The sequence below is a fragment of the Phalacrocorax aristotelis genome, chromosome 5 (assembly GCF_949628215.1).
Source record: "Phalacrocorax aristotelis chromosome 5, bGulAri2.1, whole genome shotgun sequence".
Lineage (NCBI taxonomy): Eukaryota > Metazoa > Chordata > Aves > Suliformes > Phalacrocoracidae > Phalacrocorax > Phalacrocorax aristotelis.
The window spans coordinates 13,938,472-13,957,634 of NC_134280.1; the positions used below are offsets into that span (position 1 = coordinate 13,938,472).

Consider the following 19,163-nt stretch of genomic DNA (forward strand, 5'->3'; position numbering starts at 1 on the left):
AGATTGCCCCCTGTGAGTAAAGCTGATGCTCTTTGGCCCTGCCCATGTTCTGCTTGGTTGTATTAAAACACACTTTTTTTTTTTTTTTTTTGCCTCTGAGCTAGGAGATTTGGCATCTCTCACTTGTCTTCCTCCGTATGTATCAGTATATCACTTGGGTAATCTTTGTATCTTCTGTATAGTTAATAATTTTTTTTTTTTTCTTAGTGCTACTACAGAGAGCTCTGGTCATACAATTATTAATATTTAAGATTGAGAGGTCTGGCTAAGAAGATAGTTTTACTAAAAGCACATTTCTTTTGACTAAAAGGTGACAGTCTGCAATTGTTCCCAACTCCCTGCTGCTGAGCTGGGATAACACTGGGTGTGCCACCTGATGGCCTCCGCCAAGAGCCATCTCCCCTATTGCCAAGTTATTTACTGTTTCATTCCTTAGATTTGGGCAGTTATAAAGCTACTTCAGGAGTTCAATCCTCCCGTTTTGTAAATATTATCACAATATGGGTTTTCTTCTGGAATTTCCCATGGAATCCAAGTCATGCTGAACATGGGCACCAATGGTACAGACCATTCTTCGATGCAGTTTATGCTTGGATTTGCTGGATTAAAGCCATGTAATTTTACCCACTGCTAAGATTAGAAAAGTCCAAACAAGCAACCTGCAGGCAGAACTCAAGAATAATTTCTTTCACGTATTAGAAATAAAAAAGCACAGGTGGCGTGTCTAATGCCAAAATCAAAATGCCAGGCACTCCAAATAAATTGAGACTATTGAAAAGCAGCTATCAAGATTAGATATAAATCTGACTGCTTGACACTACCAAGTAGATTCTGCCACTTTGGGTTTATTCTATTTATTAATTATAAAAATAATGGTGCTGTATCATGTAATAATCTCAGTGATTGCTACTGCTCGCACCAGGTGTTATGAGCTGGATGCTGCTGGACAGGGTCAGCTTCCCATTCAGCGTTATTGCCTCTCTTCTATTTGTGTTACAAAAAGTCCCCTCCCAAGAGATGTTTATAAACTATGATCAAGTTTCTTAAACTTGTTTTGATAAATGAAAGCAGATGTTTGGCAGGATTCATCTGATTCATCTCTAGTGTTTACAGACAGTGGAATCTCACTGGCATGATCCAGGGAGTCTAGGACACTGTGCGTCCTATCCTAAACAGACGTTTACAATAAGTCAAATAAGAAAGGCAGATCTACACCTTGTAAACGCTTAATGCTACAACAACCTTATCCTCCTATTTCACACTAGTATGTGTATTTTTCACATCATTAATCCATGTAGAATATCCTGTCTTCAAGGCTGCAAATTTATTTTACAATGGGCAACTTGAACCTATAGCACATAACTCCTGGTATAACTCTTCTGTGATAATGCAGTTGTTTAGCTCATGTTTTATAAACAGACACATCAGGAGCATCTTAGTCTGTTCCCTGGATGGGGCAGCCTGGAACAAGTCCACATTGTGTTTCGGTGTCAGAGGAACCCATGTCCTGTGATGAACCAGCAAAACTGTTTTATGAACAGAGTAATGTTGCATTTATATGAACATATGCAGAGGTTGGGTAGTAATTTTGTGTCATCTTGGCTCTAGAGATGGGAATAAAGAGGGTTGTAAAGAAGATGGTTTGTGTGTTAGACTTTTTAATCTCAGTTAATTGATTGCCAATTTATCTGAGGTCATTAATAGGTTTGGAGAAGCTGATGGGATGTCTGTCTCAGGACATAATTATTTCTGTCGTTTCTTCCTTGAGCTGAAACTAGATGTTGGTTAATTGGCACTGACTGATTAAAGCAGAACAAAGGAAAATATCCTCTGAAAGTCTAAAGCTTGTCCTTACTATGAAATATGGGAGCGCTTCTAGCCTGAGATAAAATCCTACCAAAGACAGTGGTTTCTGTTTGGGACACCAAGCCTTGGCTACAACCTCAGTGTCTGTTGCCTCTCTAACCCAACAGCTGTTCTGCAATCAAACCTAAAGGAGACAAGAAATAGGCAGGTTTTGCCATGATATAGCTAGTGGTACTGAATACCATGCAGCTGAACTGCTGCTGACCTTGCCTGACTACATCATGAGAAAAGTTAAAGCAATGGTCCCCAGGAGGGTTTTGCAGCGAGGTTAGTTATTTCACTATGAAAACAAACCAGCAAGCCTTGGCTTGGGAGTAAGGACGTAGCAGTTCTACACTTTCACTTTGGTCACTTGGATTGCCTTATCTGAGGATATTCATTACGGTTCATGCCGTCTGACTGCCATCCCAACCCACTCCGGGAAGTCTTTATGAATGCCACAGGGCTACCTCAGCAGTCAGGTGATACATGCATTAAAGAGATATGAAATTTGTGCTAATTTGGAAACAATGGTGTCTTAAACCACTGCAGGTACAGGTGCCCTGGGCTGTGTGGGAATGAGCTAAAATTGTCAAATTTCTATTGATCTCACTAAGGTTATTGCATAGATAGGTCAAGGTACTCCACTGCTGCTATAGAAAGATAAAGGGTCTGATCCTCTTCCACCTACATGGCTTTCACATTTGTGTTACTCCACTAGCTTTTGTCAAACAATTCTTAAGTTTATCCCTGTCGGCATAACGAGAAAGTGAATTCACAGACTTCACAATCCCACCTTGAAAGAGATGGCCTCTCCCTGGTCTAACTGTATGGCTGTTAAGGAGAGCCAGACTATATAGTCTAGGGACTCATGGTCCTGGGATTTATTCACAGATCTGTCACTGTCTTGGTGATGGGGCATTGGTTTTCCCTTTAGTTTCCTCACCTGTAAGGTAAAACTCTGCTTGTTACCTAATGGTGATAGGATATTTGCACGACTAAGGCGCATCCGCACCATGTGCCATTGTATGAAGTTAATACAAATGTAGTAACTTGCCCCACAGGACTTGCAGAGACGAGAGGTGAAACCTTGTACAAGTAGGAAATCTGGGATATTGAGGAAAGAAAGGAATATTGAGGAAATAAATGCACTTGTAACTAGTCAGTAGGGATGAGGCTCTACTCACCTCACCTCACCTTACCTTGCAGGGGTCTTGGGAGGCTTTGTTATTAGACTTAGGAATTGCTGTGCAAACACAATTTAAAAAAGAGTCTTAAATTAGGTTTATAAAAATTAAGGGAATAATGTGTTATTAGAATAATTGTACAAATTATTCTCATTGCAAAAGTGCTTTTATGTATGGATATACCAGTTGGGAATAGTTAGACTCAGACTATATGTAGCTAATAGAAGAAAACAACACTCCCTTTTCCAGTTTATCTTCTTTGTTATGAATTTGTTGTGTGAATCATCTAATTAGAGAATTTCTATGAGAAGAAACCACATTTGATGGAAGAGAGCTTTGAAGCAAAGTCCAAGTATTATAATAATAATGCTCATTTTTTTCTCATATTTTGAATTTTTACAAGTCAATATTTTTGAGGGACTAGTGGTCTTGTGAGCTGTAAATTGTGATTCTGCTAAGGTACAAAGAGTTATCTGAGGGACTACTGAAAGGCATTTTGAGTACATAAAGGGTCTTAAAATGTTTTCCTTTCAAGGAATTTAAACTGTCTCTGAAGTGTTTAGGGGGAGATGAAAGGCTCTGTAATGTACTTCATGCTTCATGCTGTCCTACAACAGATAAATGCCCTGGGGTGGAGCATTTCAGATCTTTCTACATGCTCAACTGTGTCTAATTATTATCCTGGAATCATTTCACATTTGATGAGTTTACATTGGAGAGGATGCGTCTGCTTGTCACTGTTGCTTTGCCAGGTCCAAATTATAATAATGTCTTTCCTCCAGAGTTAAAAATAACCACTTTTCAGATGGTTTTTGCTTAGAAGCCTTAACGGGGCAGGAGAGCACATGCAGTAGAGCAGCATATGGACCTTTTACCATAAGTCTCTTCAGAAGATGGGAAGCTGTGGACATCCCACGTGTGCTTGGGCATTACCTGTGTGGTGAGACCTGGACATTGCTTTGAGCAGGAACAGGACTGCAGTGCATGGTACACTAAAACCTGTGCCAGGACCATAGTATCCCTGGCAGATGGATTTCATAGGCTTGTTGAAACATTGGTGGGAAGGGACCTCTGGATGTCTCTAATATAACCTCCACCTCAAAACAGGGCTGGAGCCTACACTAGATTAAGTCAACCATGGCTCTGCCTGGTTGAACCTTGAACACCTCCAAGGCTGAAGATGCCACAGCCTGTCTGGTGTTCCAGTCTTCTAGTGAAGTTTTTCCTAGTGTTCAATCTAACCCCCAAGTCACAGCTTGTGGGCATTGCTTTGATCACTGCTACTGATGAAAGGGATTTGGCTTCATCATCTTTTTATCTGCCTTTACATAGCTTGTGGGCTGCTGTTAGGTCCTAACTTCATCATCATTACTCAGCAAGCCTGATGCCCCCAAGCTGTCCTCACAGAAGAATTGTCCCAGGCCCTGAGTGTTTTAGCAGTTCACCTGCTGGATCCTGTCCATCTTCTCCAAATCCCTGTTGAATTGGAGGCTCAAACAGGTGCAATCTCACCAGCACCAACTAGAAGGGATGATAACTTCCCTTGATCTCCTGCATTACGAGGAGTATTTTGCCTCATTTGTGGTGAGAGGGAACTGTTGTTTCCTATTTAAGCTGGCTTTCAAGATAACCTATGTGTCCTTCTCAGTAGGGCTGCTTTTCAACCAGTTAGTTCTCAGGCTGAACTGGCACATGGGGTTATTCCAGCTCGATGCTGTACTTCACATGTCTCTGCTAAACTTCTTGAGGTTTCTGTTGGCCTCAGGTTTCCCAAGGTCCTGCTGGATTGAAGCACTGGTGCTCAGCATGCCAAGTGCCCCACATAATTTGATGTTATCTGCAAATCTTCAGAGAGTGCCTTCTGCCTCTTGTTCCAACTTCTCAGACTCCCCTTTTCATGAGGAGAGAGGACTCAGCCTCGGTCTGTGGGATCTACGGGCTAGACATCTTCTGGCACCTCTTTCTGTGTTTTCACACACCTGCCTCTTGAGCAAAGTTGGTTTAAGCAGTCCCTGCTGCAGCCTAGCCCCTGGCTGCTCCATCCCTCCTTTTCCACTCCCCGGTTGCGCTGACAGTGTTTGGGGCAGGGTGGCAAACCAGACTGGTGGGCGGATGTGGGATACATGCAGCCATCACAGATATTTTTGTCCTGGCTACATTTTTTTTTTGCTGTGAAGCAAACCTTCCTCAGACAGCAGAACCGTAAGCAGAGCTGGTCTCTTTTTGACTCCAGGTGATGATGCTTCACCTCCCACTGCTGTTCCCCGCAGAGCACTGGGCGGTGATGGTCCCCCTTGCTCTGCTGGCCTGGTGTGTGCAAGGATGTGATGTATTTATGCCGGTCCATCCAGGACAACTGAGGCTGCTAGGAGCAGGCAGCACACGCGGCCGTAGCCGGATCCGTGCAGTGACCTCAGGCAGAGGGACTGTAACTAACCCCGAGGTGTGTACTGGCTGTTTGCAGAGTCAGTGTTTGCTGCTGGGCAAAAAGTACAGATTGTTGTGGTTGTTGTTGTTGTTGTTGTTTTTTTTTTAAAGTCATGTGCCGCTTTCCTACTAGCGCTGGCAGCTCCAGTGGCCTCTCTTGCAGCAATGTAAACACAGCTACTGTGTGTGCTCCGTTGGAAAGAGTGCTGGTCCCCCTAATTGCAGCCTGTAGCTCACAATGAGCAAGCCAATGCCAACAGATGTATAATGAGCATTTTAAAAGCGCTTATTTTGTCATCCAATCATCGATCATCCTCACTGTGTAAATATTTTTTGTTTCCATAACAAAATTACTTTAAAAGAAATGTTCACAAGGAAGAAAAAAAAAAAATTTGATTCTGCTGATAAAATCAGGACAGTCAAAATGATTAATATGACTTTGGGGAAAGTTCGCAAACAAGGCTTAATTTCTGTGGCAAAGAGACCTCATGGATTCACCAGTGCTTGGTTGTGCCTGGAAATTCAGTGGCAGCTGGAAATTTGATGATAACCTCTGATAAGTGAGGGTGAGGGTTTTAATGAATGACTTGAATAAGAAAATAAATAAGCCAGTCTGTGTGGTATTCTTCCTGATATTTGTTTTGCTATTAAGTTCAGTTAATGTGGTTCTCATTGTGTCATGATCATTGTGTTGACAGCACATCACGACATACCAGCATTGCTGGGAGTTTGGATGCCGTGGAAGGGGATACATTGCCTTAGACACAAATGGTAGAACAGGGAGGTGACTGTAGCAGGAAGGCATCTGGAAGCCTTTGGCAAGGCAACATCGGAGATTGTAAAAATAGAAAGGGTCCTGGTGAGCACCTTCGTTCTTCTCTGTCAAAGTGGCCACAGGACCTAAACTAATTCCTTTCTGTTTAATTTCTCATTATTTTTTTTTTTTAGGAGAAAATTTTAGTCTTGATTTACATCTAGGAAATGGGGATAGGGAAAGGGGGCTTTAACCACAAACTTGGGGAACGTTGCACTCGTGGTTTATTACTTTCCTTGGTAAATTGTGCAGTCTGTTCTTTGACTTGGTTTATTAATTTGCAGTGTTTATTCCCTGGCTCTTGTACCTTTGCTGTGAGGTTTAGGAGCATTTGTTATGAAATGTTGATTTCCCATGTGAGTATTTATAGACTATGTTTGAGTCACCTGCTAATCTTCCTCTGAGTAAAAAACCAAACTTAGCTCCTTGTTTCTTTCACTATAAGGCACATTTTCAAGACCTTATTCATTCTCATTTTTTCCAGTTCAGTGTCCTCCTTCTGGATTGTAATGCCAAGACTACATTCATACTCCCGGTGGTAAGCATTGCCCCGAACTGCGGCCACCAGGTACGCCCCGAGGTGCTGTTCAGTAGAGGCCGATGGGAACCCATCTGGGCCGGTTGCTCTCTGAAAAGTGGACCTTCACAGGATGGAATGGGAGACCTCAGGTGTCAGTGGGCTGGCTACCCAACAGAGCCTGCACTTGCCACTGGAAGCCGTCCCAAACCCAGGCAAAGGCATAACAATGATTTTCTAGCTTTTAGATCAATAAGGGTTAAATAAAACCTTTTACTTTCTTCATTCAGAACGTCACAGTTGATTACAACCTTGGATTTTCAGTCCTTTCTGGTTTCTGGTGCGTTCAGTGTTTTCCAGGGAAGGCACAGCAAATTAACCAGTCACAGTACAGCCGCTTTTCTTGGTTATCTTGCAGAGCCTACTTCAATATAGTCCCCCCAAGGCTCCCCAGGTCAGAGGCCGTCAGAAACCTGTGAGCTAAAATACACCAGAGACGACACAAAAGGCACCATGCTGATTTTTTTCCGTAAAGCATATTCAGTGCTTGGGTGACAATCCCCAGTAAGTCTTCCCAAGTCTTTGCAGCTCATTTCAGATCCCTGCAGTTCATCCAGAGAGGCTGCAAGTCTATGGCCTATGCTTCAGGGGAGAGTTGGAGTAATCCCTGAATAACCTTGACTAATGACATAATGAGCTAACAGCAGCTTTTGGAAGCTCTTCAATCCAGTATAATGCTCAACCTTGATCCTTCAACTAAGTTTATTTTTGGGCTTCATGAACACAAAATTGCTTATCTGATGTAGAAGCTCCTGTTAGACTTTTCAGAAGCAATTCAGATGTTTGTGGTAGAAACATAAAGGTATAGAGATGCTTTTTCCTTTGAATTTGGTGGGAGTTAAGAGCTTAATTACTTTTACGGACCTGGGCTTTTACTTAGCCATCTCTGTGGTGTTATAATGCTCCCATGCTCGCATCCCATCAGCCCCATGGCTAATGGAAACACCATTTTTACAGAGGAGAAAGGGAACAGAATATGTGTCTGTATCTCAGTCACTTCAGTGCAAAGTCTACTGCTCTAAGTGCCAAGAAGCTGATCTAAACTTCTTGACTCTCCAGCAAAGCAGATGAAGGGCACACATGTTTTCCACTCAATGTTTAGCTAAAGGGACTGTCATGACCAGTGAAGCAGCAGAACAAACTTCTGGGGCAATAACATCTTAAACTGAAAGTTTAACTGAAGGTTTTGTGTTTGCCTTTTTTTTTGTGTGCGTTTTTTTTTTTTTTAATCAAAAGGACTTACATGCTTAAAAATATTGTTCTTCTTTATGCCAGCTTGAACTCACTGGCACAGTACTTTTGTGTCTAGGCTCACATGTCCACCGGACAATATACTTATTTTTAAAATACTTCATAGCATTACCTTCAAGTATAAAAATCCATAAAAAACCGTATTCACTCCATCCCTTTTAATCATATGACCAAAGCATTTTACCGTGGGCGACTGAAAAAGAATCTAAAAAGAGAGACGAACAGTAATCAGCACAACAGAGGGAAAGAATTTACTTTCATCTGAGAGGGAGTAAGAGAGCAAAGGGAGGTTTGGGTAAGAAAGCTGTGGTGGAGAAGATTTCTTCACTGAGGGCCTGTGTTAGGGAAAGGGGGAAGAGCAGATGCTGGGTGATCGAGGAAGCCCTAGTGGGGAACAGAGGAGGACCCAGTCTGTATGATGTGGTGGGTTTTGAAGATCAGGAGAGGGTATTTGATGCTGTGATGCAAACTTCTGTGCTGGGGAAAGATCAGGAGCTAGACCAGAAGCGGGCTGAGGTTTCTTTTGGGAGAGGTAGACAAAGAGCAAAGATCGGTTTTCTTTTTTTTTTTTTTTTTTTTTTTTTTTCTTCATCAGATTTGGCTGATAAAAGGATGGGAGGGGCAGGATGATTCAGAACACAGAGCTGCTGGCAGAGTCTCTGTAAGATTAATTAGCAGATCTCACCTTATTTTCTACATTCATCAACAGGCCAGAGAGGACACAAATGGGATTATTTTAAAGTCACTTTCCCTCCAACTTATTTACTTTCTGTGAAGGTAATAAAGAAACTATTGACATGCCAGACTTGATGGGATCCTTTGTTTTGTATGGTGTGGTCATTTACTCTTACATTGGACTACATATTTCTCCAGTCAGCGCAGCAAAATACTCAAACTGTGGAAGGATATTTACTGTTTAGAGAAGTCCTTGGACACCTCAGCAAACTTTGTCTTGTTTCTCTGTCCAAGACCTATATATAGACTTTGCTCAATCAAGTCCTGAGCAGCTGAGCTGCTGCTCAGATGTTGTGTGAGCAGAGCTAAATATTTTTAAGAGTATAAAAAAGTGACAGGATAATTCCAGCCATTTTTCTTTGAAAGAACCAGGTCTTTGCCTAGCTGTGTAGTAACAGAGGAGAGAGAATCTGCCTTAAAGGCACATTTATCTGTGCTATTTCTTAGTCTGAAACTAACTGAGACTGATAGGTATAAATAATGCATCTTAAAAATTTTAAGACACCTCTGTGAAGCTACTTAGTTACACTTCAGGTTACCTTGTTCTTCACCTCATGACACAGGATATGAACTGCCAGTGCCTATAGTTATACTGCATCTGACTCTCTAGGGCTTGATCTAATGATGCTCTATAGGTGCTATGATAATATAGATATTCTATAATCACAGCAGGATAATAAAATTTCATGCAACAGTGAAATGCCACTGTCCTGGCTGTGAAATATAAACTGCCGCCTTCTCAGCTGAAATTTGGCCAGGAAGATTGCAGGTCGGAAGGCTTCTCCTGCAAAACCAGCTGGAAGATTTTTAATGACTCAGCGTAATTAAGGGTCTGTTTCCATTTCTGCTGATGGATAGACAATAGGCCCAAATAGGGAACCCCCTCCACCATTTTACTCCCCTCCCCAAGCTATCAAACACGAGAAGGATTGCTGGGGCAGGAAGAAGCACAGAGAGTGGAGGGGTTAAGAAAACGATGGGTATGAACAACCTTGTAGGTGAGGATCAGGATCTGCAATTTGAAATGGTAAAGATTTCTCAGTAACGAGCAGGGGGTTGAGTTAGGAGAAACAGAGGGGTTTTGGACCTGCTGTCATGTGGCTACTGGATTAGGGGTGAGGCTAGTCCCTGACACCGTCCTCTTGTCCCTGCAGGTCTTCTGGTAAATTACGTTGTCTTTCACTCTCCCACCTGGAAAATACCCCCCTGACGTAAAGTTCACATTAACACGAAGCACAGGCCAGCCTACAAGACAGACAGCACGGAGTTAAACTGTCGGCTGTCCTTAATTGAAAAACAAAACAAAAGGGAGACTTCAGAGGAACCTGAGCAGTGATTTCGCGCTCAGCCTCACTGCTGACAGCCGGAGCCGCCGGGGCATCCCCGCGGCCCGACGTGAGGAGGATTGCTTTTAAAAAACACGGGCAGTCTGGGGGACAGACGGCAAGCCCCAGCAGAGCCGGCCCGGAGCTGGGGCTTCCCCCACGCCCCCCGCTGGAGCCGCGTTGCCGCCCGGCCGGGGGGCGCGGGCGCCGCGCTGGGGGTGCAAAGCCGCCCATGCTGCCCACGGCGGGCTTCGCCGCGTACCTCCATCCCTGCTCCCCCCACGGCCCCGGGACCAGGCAGCCTCCCGCCGCCTCCGCCCCGGGGCTGCCCCGGCCCGGGGGTGCCCTGGGGTGCCCTGGGGTGCCCGGGGGTGCCCGGGGCGCCGGGGCTGGCGGTGGGGCGGGGCGGGGCGGGGCGGGGCGGGGGCTGGGCCGGCTCCGGAGCCCCGGCCCGGCCAACCCGCGGCCGCCGGGGCTGAGCCATAAAAGCGCCGGGAGCCGCCGCGGCCGCGGCTCCAGCTGGCCGCAGCCGTGCCCGGCTCGCCTCGGGTGGGCAGCCCGGCTGGCCCCCTCCCGCCGGCCTCCCCCAGCCCCAGGTACCGCGCCGGCCCCCTCCCTCCCCGCCCGCCGCCCCCCAAGATGCTGTTTTGGCACACGCAGCCGGAGCACTACAACCAGCACTCGACCGGCAGCTACCTGCGGTGAGTCCCCGCCGGCCCCGGGCAGCCCGAAAGCCCCGGGGGTGCCTCGGCCCGGGGGGGTGGGGGGGCGGGAGGGGGTTTTCAATCCCCACAGCCGCCCGGAGGCCAGTGGAGCTGCGGCCCTGGGGAGCCCGCTGTGCCCAGAAATTAACTCTCCCCGAGAAGTGTGGGTGATTTTTTTAAAATTTTATTTTTCTCCTTCTTTTTAGTGCCTAGTTAGACAAGTCTCTGCAGTTTTGCCTAATGGCTTTTGCCGGCTTCCCTCTCCCCGGTGCTCAGGTAGCGCAGTTCAAAGGGAGAAGGCGCGACAGTTGTAAGCGCTGTCAAAAGCCTCTGGAAAATGTCTGTTGGCAAACTGAGAGGGCATCCAGTTTTCTCAAGATGGAATTTCTTTCTCTTCTTTCTGGGATGATGGGTAAAAAGCTCGGAATTTCACTTTCTGAACTTGTCTAAACCAGCTTTTTCCTGCCTCCACACAGTCGCGTTTAATTAAATGTGCCTAATTTAAGCACAAGGGCTGCTAAACAATAGTCTGTAACATGTGCAGCACAAACCCATATTTCCTCCCTCCAAAAGACGACAAAGCAGGCAACTTTGGGAGTTTCCTTTCTGCTGGGTGCTTATGAATTTTTTTAATATGTAAAGCTGAGCTCTCAGCTGGTGTCAATTGCTGCTGCTCTACCAAAGTGTTATCTTGCTGAATTGCAGTAGTGGACAATGGCCGAAGAGCCTACCTCCAAATATCCACTCTTGAGAGAACATCGAGTTTGTCCGGCAAAGCACTTCGGACACAGATAATACTTCCCTTTCAAGGAGGCATGCAATCTTAACTATTCCTGCTCCCTATCGGGGTATTTGCAAAGGATTTTTTTTTTCTTGACTGAATAGTAATTTCCCATTATCAAATGATACAGTACTGTGAGATTCTTGCTTTCTGGCAGCTTCCCTGTTTCCTCATACAAGGTGCTTCACCCCCTTTCTTTATTTAAATAAGTCTATTACATAAGTCTTATTAAATAAATAAGTCTATTTTAGCAACTTACATGTGGCAAAAGTGTTGTTCTCTCTTCCTTTGTGCTTGCAAGCCTCATTAGTTGGGGACAGTGAGAACGGTCGTAGCAGATGAGCCTCAGCGTTGGTACTTGTGTGTACGGTTTCTGCTTAGAGAGCAATTACCGTGCTCAGGTTGCTTCGTTAACACTATGGATTTGTAGCACCAGAGTGCTATAAGGCCACCAAATTGGGATCAGGCTCAAGCCCACAATTCAAATTCCTTGGAACTGGCCAGCAAACACGTTGACTTGAATGCTAGCTGGGAGGATAAAGGCTGCCTGATCTGGCAGGAAGGCAGCTAGTATGAAGGTAACCTGTTAGCGTTCTAGGAACAAACTTCGGCTTTAGTGAGTATCTGCCACTGACCATAGTGGTTTTAATCTGGGGCTAAAAGCCCTAAAACCAGTTCTATGACAGCAATGGCCTCAGGTGTTTCAGAGATGGTCAACTGTGAATAAACACATCGTTTTTTTGTAAGGACCTCTAATTCTGGCCAATTCAGTCTCCATAGGAATGTGTCAAGAAATGCATTTCTAGAGGGGCATTCTTCTGCTGAGCTGTGCCTTTCTGAATGCTCTCCATACCCACTTGTAGTGACTCTTCGGGGAAGCGGAAATAGTACAGTCCTTGAAGTAGCTGTAGGAAAAGTTTGTATCAATTACACTTAGCAGAAATCAAAGGCTTTGTGCACATCTGAGACATCTGTGTAAATTCTGCTGTACCTCAGTGATATTTGTAGCTATAGCAAGACAATACTACAGAAAAATCCTCGTAAATCTTCATTCGTTTTTATGGAAACCCTGTATGTATTTCATTCTCTGTTCAGCCAGATGGCTGAACAATCTCAAATAACTTTCTCTCTTCCCAGGTAATTGGACTTAACCCTTGGTTAAGACCAGAACTGTAAAGCTTTACCATAAAGGTGAAACTTGACAGAGTTTTAAGGATTTCCTTTTTTTTTAAGGATGGGAACTGTTGTAAAGCCTGTTTGTTGTTTCTTTTTTTTTTTTTCAAAACTTGATTTGCAACTCCTGAGTGAAGAGAGCTGAACAAATATTGTGATTTCTTATTTCCCTATAGTTTATAGGTATATAGATATATAGCTTTAGCTAGATATAGCTTTATAGAAAAATAAATTCTTTTAAGTCTTGATCTATTGTTCACAACCTTCTAAGTTCCAAACACTTTATTAAAAGAGAAATATTTTAGAAGAGCTTCATCTAAAGCCACAGATACTACTGGCCATTGGTTCAAATGTTATAGGAATAAAAATGTAATTAACTTGTGTGGCTTCATCAATGCTTTAATATGGTGAAGCTTTCCAGAAACCAAATAATGGATCCTTCTATGCTTAGTCTTCAATGATCAGGCAGCTGTTTCAGCAAGCATAGGGGTGTTAAGAGCCTGATATGAAACATGATATTTGACTTTCAACTTCCCTTTGCCTAAATTTCTCAACTGTGTCAGCCGAGTAGGTGTAGAAATTCCGCACCCTTAACTGTGAAACCTGGGACAGATTCTGTGCCCTGTTTTTCTTTTTTCAGAACTGCAGAAGCTTTCAGGCTTTAGAGTTTTTGATCTGTTCTCATCTGTAAAGCAACATGCATTCCAATAGCATTGTGCAGATGAGCGCATTAAGAGCAAACATTGGCATCAGGGGTGAGTGAGATGACTCTGTGGAGCAGTATCAGATCCTCTGTGTGTGTGTAGCAATGCTATCTATTTCAGAAATCTACTGTAGTCATTTTTGTCACTTCATTACTGTAGAAAATCATCGTCGCTAACGAAAAAAAAAATCCTCTCTATGACCGCAGTTAGGCAAGAACTGTTATTATGTCAGTAATGCCAGTAAGCAAATGGGGCTGGATACCTTTGAGCTGGTGATAATATGGGGGGATGGGGTTGAAATAGAGAATGGAAACAGAGATGGGCATTTCTTTTCTCCTCTGTATATCTGAAATAACACAGCTTACTCTCTGGCTTTATTTTGCCATAAATAGGAGTACCTGTGTTTGAACCAGGTACTTCAGCAGTTTGCTAGAAACTGATGACCTGGGCAGCCTTCAAGGTTGTGGGTGCTATGAATGAATGCAGGGTGGATCATTAACAGAACAGGCAAGGAAAAAATTCTTAATGGTCTTTCCACAAGAAGCATGCCTGTATACACTGGCGTGTTCCTGAAGCGTTTTTCTTAGAGCTTTTTGTGGATGGGGTGTCTGAAAGGAGCAGAACTGCAGCCTCTGTAATGTGAATATCAAGTCTTCACACATCTGTAGGAAATGGAGGAGAAGAAAAAATAATCCCTTCTTATTCTGAACTGTCTGTGTTCAACATAATCCTCCTAATTTGAAAGGATATTAATGTCTTAAGTAGGTGGTCACAATGATCAGAGGTGTTAGTGCCATGGGAAAGGCTAATGTGGCTCTTCAGTATCAGACATGTCAAGATAAGGATGCTTATTCCTGACATCTCACTTTGTGCTAATCGTTCTGTTGTGCTCTCAGCCCTGTTAATACTTGTTCTGCTTGGGGATTAGTGTGGGTTTGGGTCAGTTTGACTGTAAATCAGCAGGCAGGTCAGCATGAACATTTTGTAAATCAGCCAGAACTGGGACTGCACAGGTCCTAGTGAAGCTGCTCCTGAGTACCTGTGTGTGTATTTATGAAGGTAGACCCATGTTCTCTTAAGAACCTATGGGATTCTTTGGAACCAGGTTTATTAGAGTGCAAGGAGGTGTTATGAGTCAATTAATCCAGCAGTTCATGCCATTGTTTACCCGAATGTCTCCTTTTTACACCAGAGCTGTGTATGCTCCTCATCCTTTGTTGCTACTTGTAGATATTTTACTAACCTGACATTCAGCTGTCAAAATGAAGTCCTTTTTTTATTATTTTTTATTTTTTTCCTCCCTGAAAGGCTTTTTCCTGAGAACCTAAGAACTCTTAAACAAATGTATTTCCACAAGGATGAAGAATTTATTTTTGATAACTTTTTTCTCATCAGAAAGACTGCTTAACTGAAAAGTAAATTTGATTTGTTTTAAAAACATAAATTAATTCTCAGAAATATTCTATTTTGCTAATGCTATTCTCTTTTGTCTAGTGCTGACATCCTAAAGGCAGAAGTTCCCTTGTTACATGATACAGGCCAAATTCTTTCTTTTTTAGCTGTCATAACTTGGTGTTTCTCCAGAGACCATCTCCATTATATCAGAGCATGTGAATCAAATGCAGATTGAGGTGAGAATATTCCGTGAACTCTTTGTAACTAAATGTGCATGAATTGTATATTGCAGAGATGTTCTTGCACTGCCGATCTTTAAGCAGGAAGAACCGCAGCTGTCTCCTGAGAATGATGCCAAGCTGCCTCCCTTTCAGTACGTCCTCTGCACAGCCACATCACCTGCTGTGAAACTGCATGAAGAAACCCTGACCTACCTCAACCAAGGTAAGGTTTGTACTACACTGAAGGAGGGCGTATTTCCTGGGAACAATTAATGAGAGGGAGGTTGAATCCTATACTTGTGCCTTTCTGGGAGGGCAGTGGGGTGGGAAAAAGAGGGAAAGGGGGAGGGCGATGAAGGAATATTTAATTTTTCACTTTTGTATACCAGATTGTCAACTGATATAAAATAATGAAGTATCATTGATCTAACTGTTGACTTAAAGCAGCATTATAGCAAGCACAGTTCCCTGTGGCCAGGTACTGGCTTAATCTCAGACAAATGAAACCACAGCTTCCTACCTTTGTCTTAAAAGGCCAGATTAATTAAGCAGATGGGCAAACTTTGGGTTGGAAAGGGCTCTTAACTTGCAAGTCTCCAAGTGCTGCGGGAGGGCATTGCCAGAGGATGAGTGAGCAGGTATCCAAGGGCTCCTGGGTGGTCTGGACAGAGTGTGACCATGTGACTCCTACTGGCTGGGTGATGTGGCTCTGCTCAGTCCCTAACTTGACAAGTTGCTGGGGTTCAGTGCAACAAGGCCCTCTCTAACTGACCTCATAGGCTAACTTTTACTCCTAGCTAAACAAGCACTGTGTGTTTCTTCAGGCTTCCAACCCCCCTCTTTTGGCAGAATTTGTGCAGACACATCTGTGGTTGGAGTTTGGCCGTCGCTTTGCAGCACCTCCTGCATGTGGGTCCTGGAAGGATCAAACTTTTCTGGGCACAGATTATACTAAAACTTACTACACTTATTTTCTGCCAGGTTGTAAATAAGGGCATTAGCCTAGCAACAAGCTGAAGGCTGTCTGCCCTGTTACTGAGATCTGCTTCAGGACACTGCTCCAGCTCTTCAAGCTTTGTGCACTGAGCATGAAGCTCACTCAGGTGCTGCTCTGGCTATGTTTCTCTCAACGTTTGCAAACCAGAGCTCTGACCTCGGGTGCATCTGGCTGCTGGATGTGTTGCTAGCTGGTAGATCCATGGAGCCCCCCCGGAAGATCAGCCATGTGTTGCAGGCTCTGAACGAGGAGCCAGATGTTTCCTGTCACATAAGCTGGCACTGTGCTGTCTCGCCAATCAAAAGATTGTTGAGACTTGTGACTGTCTTCCCAGTTTATCCATCCAAATACAGCAGACTCCAGGAAGTGATATGGGGCATATCAAGGGTGTGATGGAGATTAATCTTCCTGTGAAACACTAAATTATTTGTTTCAGAGTAAAATATTTTGTGTTGTGAAAAGCAGTTGATGGCCAAATATTTTAGCATACCCAAGGTGGTGCCTGCTTTTTTTTACCTTTGTCTGACTTTTCCCCTACAAGTCCTTACACAACACCATGAGTTTTTAAAAAAACCTGTATGACTAGACCAGTCTAGGTTTTCCGATGTAAAGTAAGATTGTTACTGCCTTTTCAGATAGACCATGTTTTAGGCTTTCTCCTGCTTATCTCACATAGAGTTGTCTCCTGCTCAGTCTTGACACAGTACTGACCTGTTTCCTTGGCATACCACCAGTTCTCTTATTTTCTGCAATTGCCTTTCATCCCTCCGGGGGAAGGTAGGATGTGGCCTAGCAGAATATACCCTGGAGAGCATGAAGCTGGACAGGCCTGGAGGAACAAAGCAGGGATGAGGCTGGCAAGAGCTGTGCAGTGGGGCAGAGTTGGGAAGGGGCTGGGAGAAGTGGGCACTCCTTAGTTGGCTTGCCACAGTGGATGGAAACAGCACCTTTTCCGAGAGGGTTTTTGGGGTGATTGGTGGTAAAAGGTGGTGCATCTCCTGACAGCTGAATGGCTTACTGCTTTCTCTTCCTCTTGGCAGGAGCTTCACATCTGCCTACCACCTTCTCAGGAGCATCCTTATGTCATTTATTTAAGCTACCAAGCAACTTGTCTTCCTTCTTACACTGAGATGCTCTGGGTTTCTTGAAAAAACCCCTTGAAATTAAAGGCTTTCTGTAGGTAGATGAATTTGCCTTTTTTTAATGATATCTTGCCATTCTCCTCCACTCCAGCAGGCTGCTTCAGAGTCCACACCATTGACTGCACTCTTGCTCCTAGCATTGACTCTTTCAAGTAGCAAGGGCACACCTTATTTGTAAATTCATCTGACATGTAGTCTACCTTGATGCTAAGTCCCTTAGACCAAAATCCCTTGCCTGTTCTAGTTAGGACAAAGGGACTGGAGTCTGATCCCATGTGGATATGAGCTGCTGTGAGAAGCTTGTGTGTTCATTGAAGGTAACTACAGATATGGGGAGAAGAGGATGCTGGACACACTTTTCAGCCAGCTGTGGTCAGACCTGGGGAGTCTAATTTTTGTTGGTGGGATATCGGTGATGACATTACCTGGGGTTAAAAAGAGATGAGGATTTGTCTTGCAATTCCAGGACAAAGAATCAATTTGAAATGGGAGGTTACCTGCCAATTCACTTAAAGGTTTCTGTTTAGGAATGTCTACATAAAAGAGTATTTGGTCTTTTTTGTGACATGTATCAAAAGCATGTTCCTCATGCATTGCACTCTGGAATAAAAATTAGGAGGTATGCCTGTTTAAAATCAAAAATTAAAAGTACTTGAGTCAAATTTTCTTCTAATTTCAGCAACACTTCTCTGTGGGAACCACTCTTGATTCTTAAGTTTCCCAGCAGGAACCTGTTGTGTATGTGTTTTTCCCATCCCTTCTCCAAAACCATAGAAGGGTGCTGCAACTCTTTAACCTGCTCAACACAAGCCAGGGAATCCCACCCTGATCTCAACTGACCTGTCTGAGCTACAGCTGAGTGCAAGTTAAAGGCTCTGGCAGAAAATTAATTCCATTAATGGAATTATGTTGTATGAGCCTGTGGAGGAATGTGGAAAGGGCCCTGAGGCAGCCCAGGTCTCTGGAGCCAATAGTCAGCTCTTCTGCAATGCTGTGAGTGACTCCAGAGCACTGTGACCCAACTGCAGTGCCATAGCCATCTCATGAAGCAATTGAGACCAATCTCTACACTTTATCACCTCATGCTGACTGTAAGCAAAGGGAGACGTCTTGCACCTTACCCTCTTTCTGTGCTTATCAAGGTCTGGCCAAACACTGTTACACAAAACTTCCCTTCTTCCTTGTATGCTTGAGTTTTGTGATGGATTACTTTAGCAAATAGGTAACTTGATTAATGGATGTCCCTCTACCCTGTCTGCACTTGTGAGAGCTTCAGTCATAGCTGGTGCCTAGTAAGGCAGATACAAAGGCTCAGTGGCTGCCCCTGCTCCAACAAAGCAATTCACATCCAGTGTGATTATTTACCTAAATTGTGAGGACTGGGTTTGGGGTTTTCTGCTTGCTGGGTGACTCTCACCGCTTGCTGTGCAGATGTTCCTTCCCAGCTTGAGCCCTTCACCACTCAGTAACTGACATTTTGTTGCTATGAAGTGGCTCTGCTCCCCTCCCTGTCCTGAAACACTTATTCCACATGTGACTGGTTCAATGGTGGTTGGTGAGTGGAACAGCTTGGAGATAGTCCATGCATAGAACTGGGTAGAAGAAAGGTCAGGTCTGACAGCTATGGGTTGGGGAAAGCTGGAAGAACTGGGTAGCAAACTGAAGGTCTAGTTGCATAGCATAGTTGCATAGAGAGAGAAGAGGAACTGGTTGAGATTCAGAGGAGATCTGAAAGGGTTTCATATGGGCTAGGAAGATAGGCCGTTCAGTGGCTGTGCTTGCATTAAAACAGGAGAGGACTCCAGGCTTGTGGAGCATGATGACTTCTCATGAGCCTTGTTTCTTCCTGGATAGACCCAGAAGGATGGTCAGTGGCATTGAGGAG

At 44.1% G+C, this 19,163-nt stretch overlaps 1 protein-coding gene across 1 annotated transcript in view; it reads left to right on the forward strand.

Annotated features, from left to right (window-relative positions):
* The first annotated feature begins 10,659 nt into the window (after positions 1-10,659).
* The window catches only part of TFCP2L1 (transcription factor CP2 like 1), a 38,083-nt gene continuing 29,579 nt past the window's right edge, over positions 10,660-19,163 (forward strand). The window contains exons 1-2 of the mRNA XM_075093057.1: positions 10,660-10,862; positions 15,211-15,362. Of these exons, the coding sequence (XP_074949158.1) occupies positions 10,801-10,862; positions 15,211-15,362 (214 nt within the window). The 5' untranslated portion in view covers positions 10,660-10,800. The remainder of the gene's footprint in view (positions 10,863-15,210; positions 15,363-19,163) is intronic.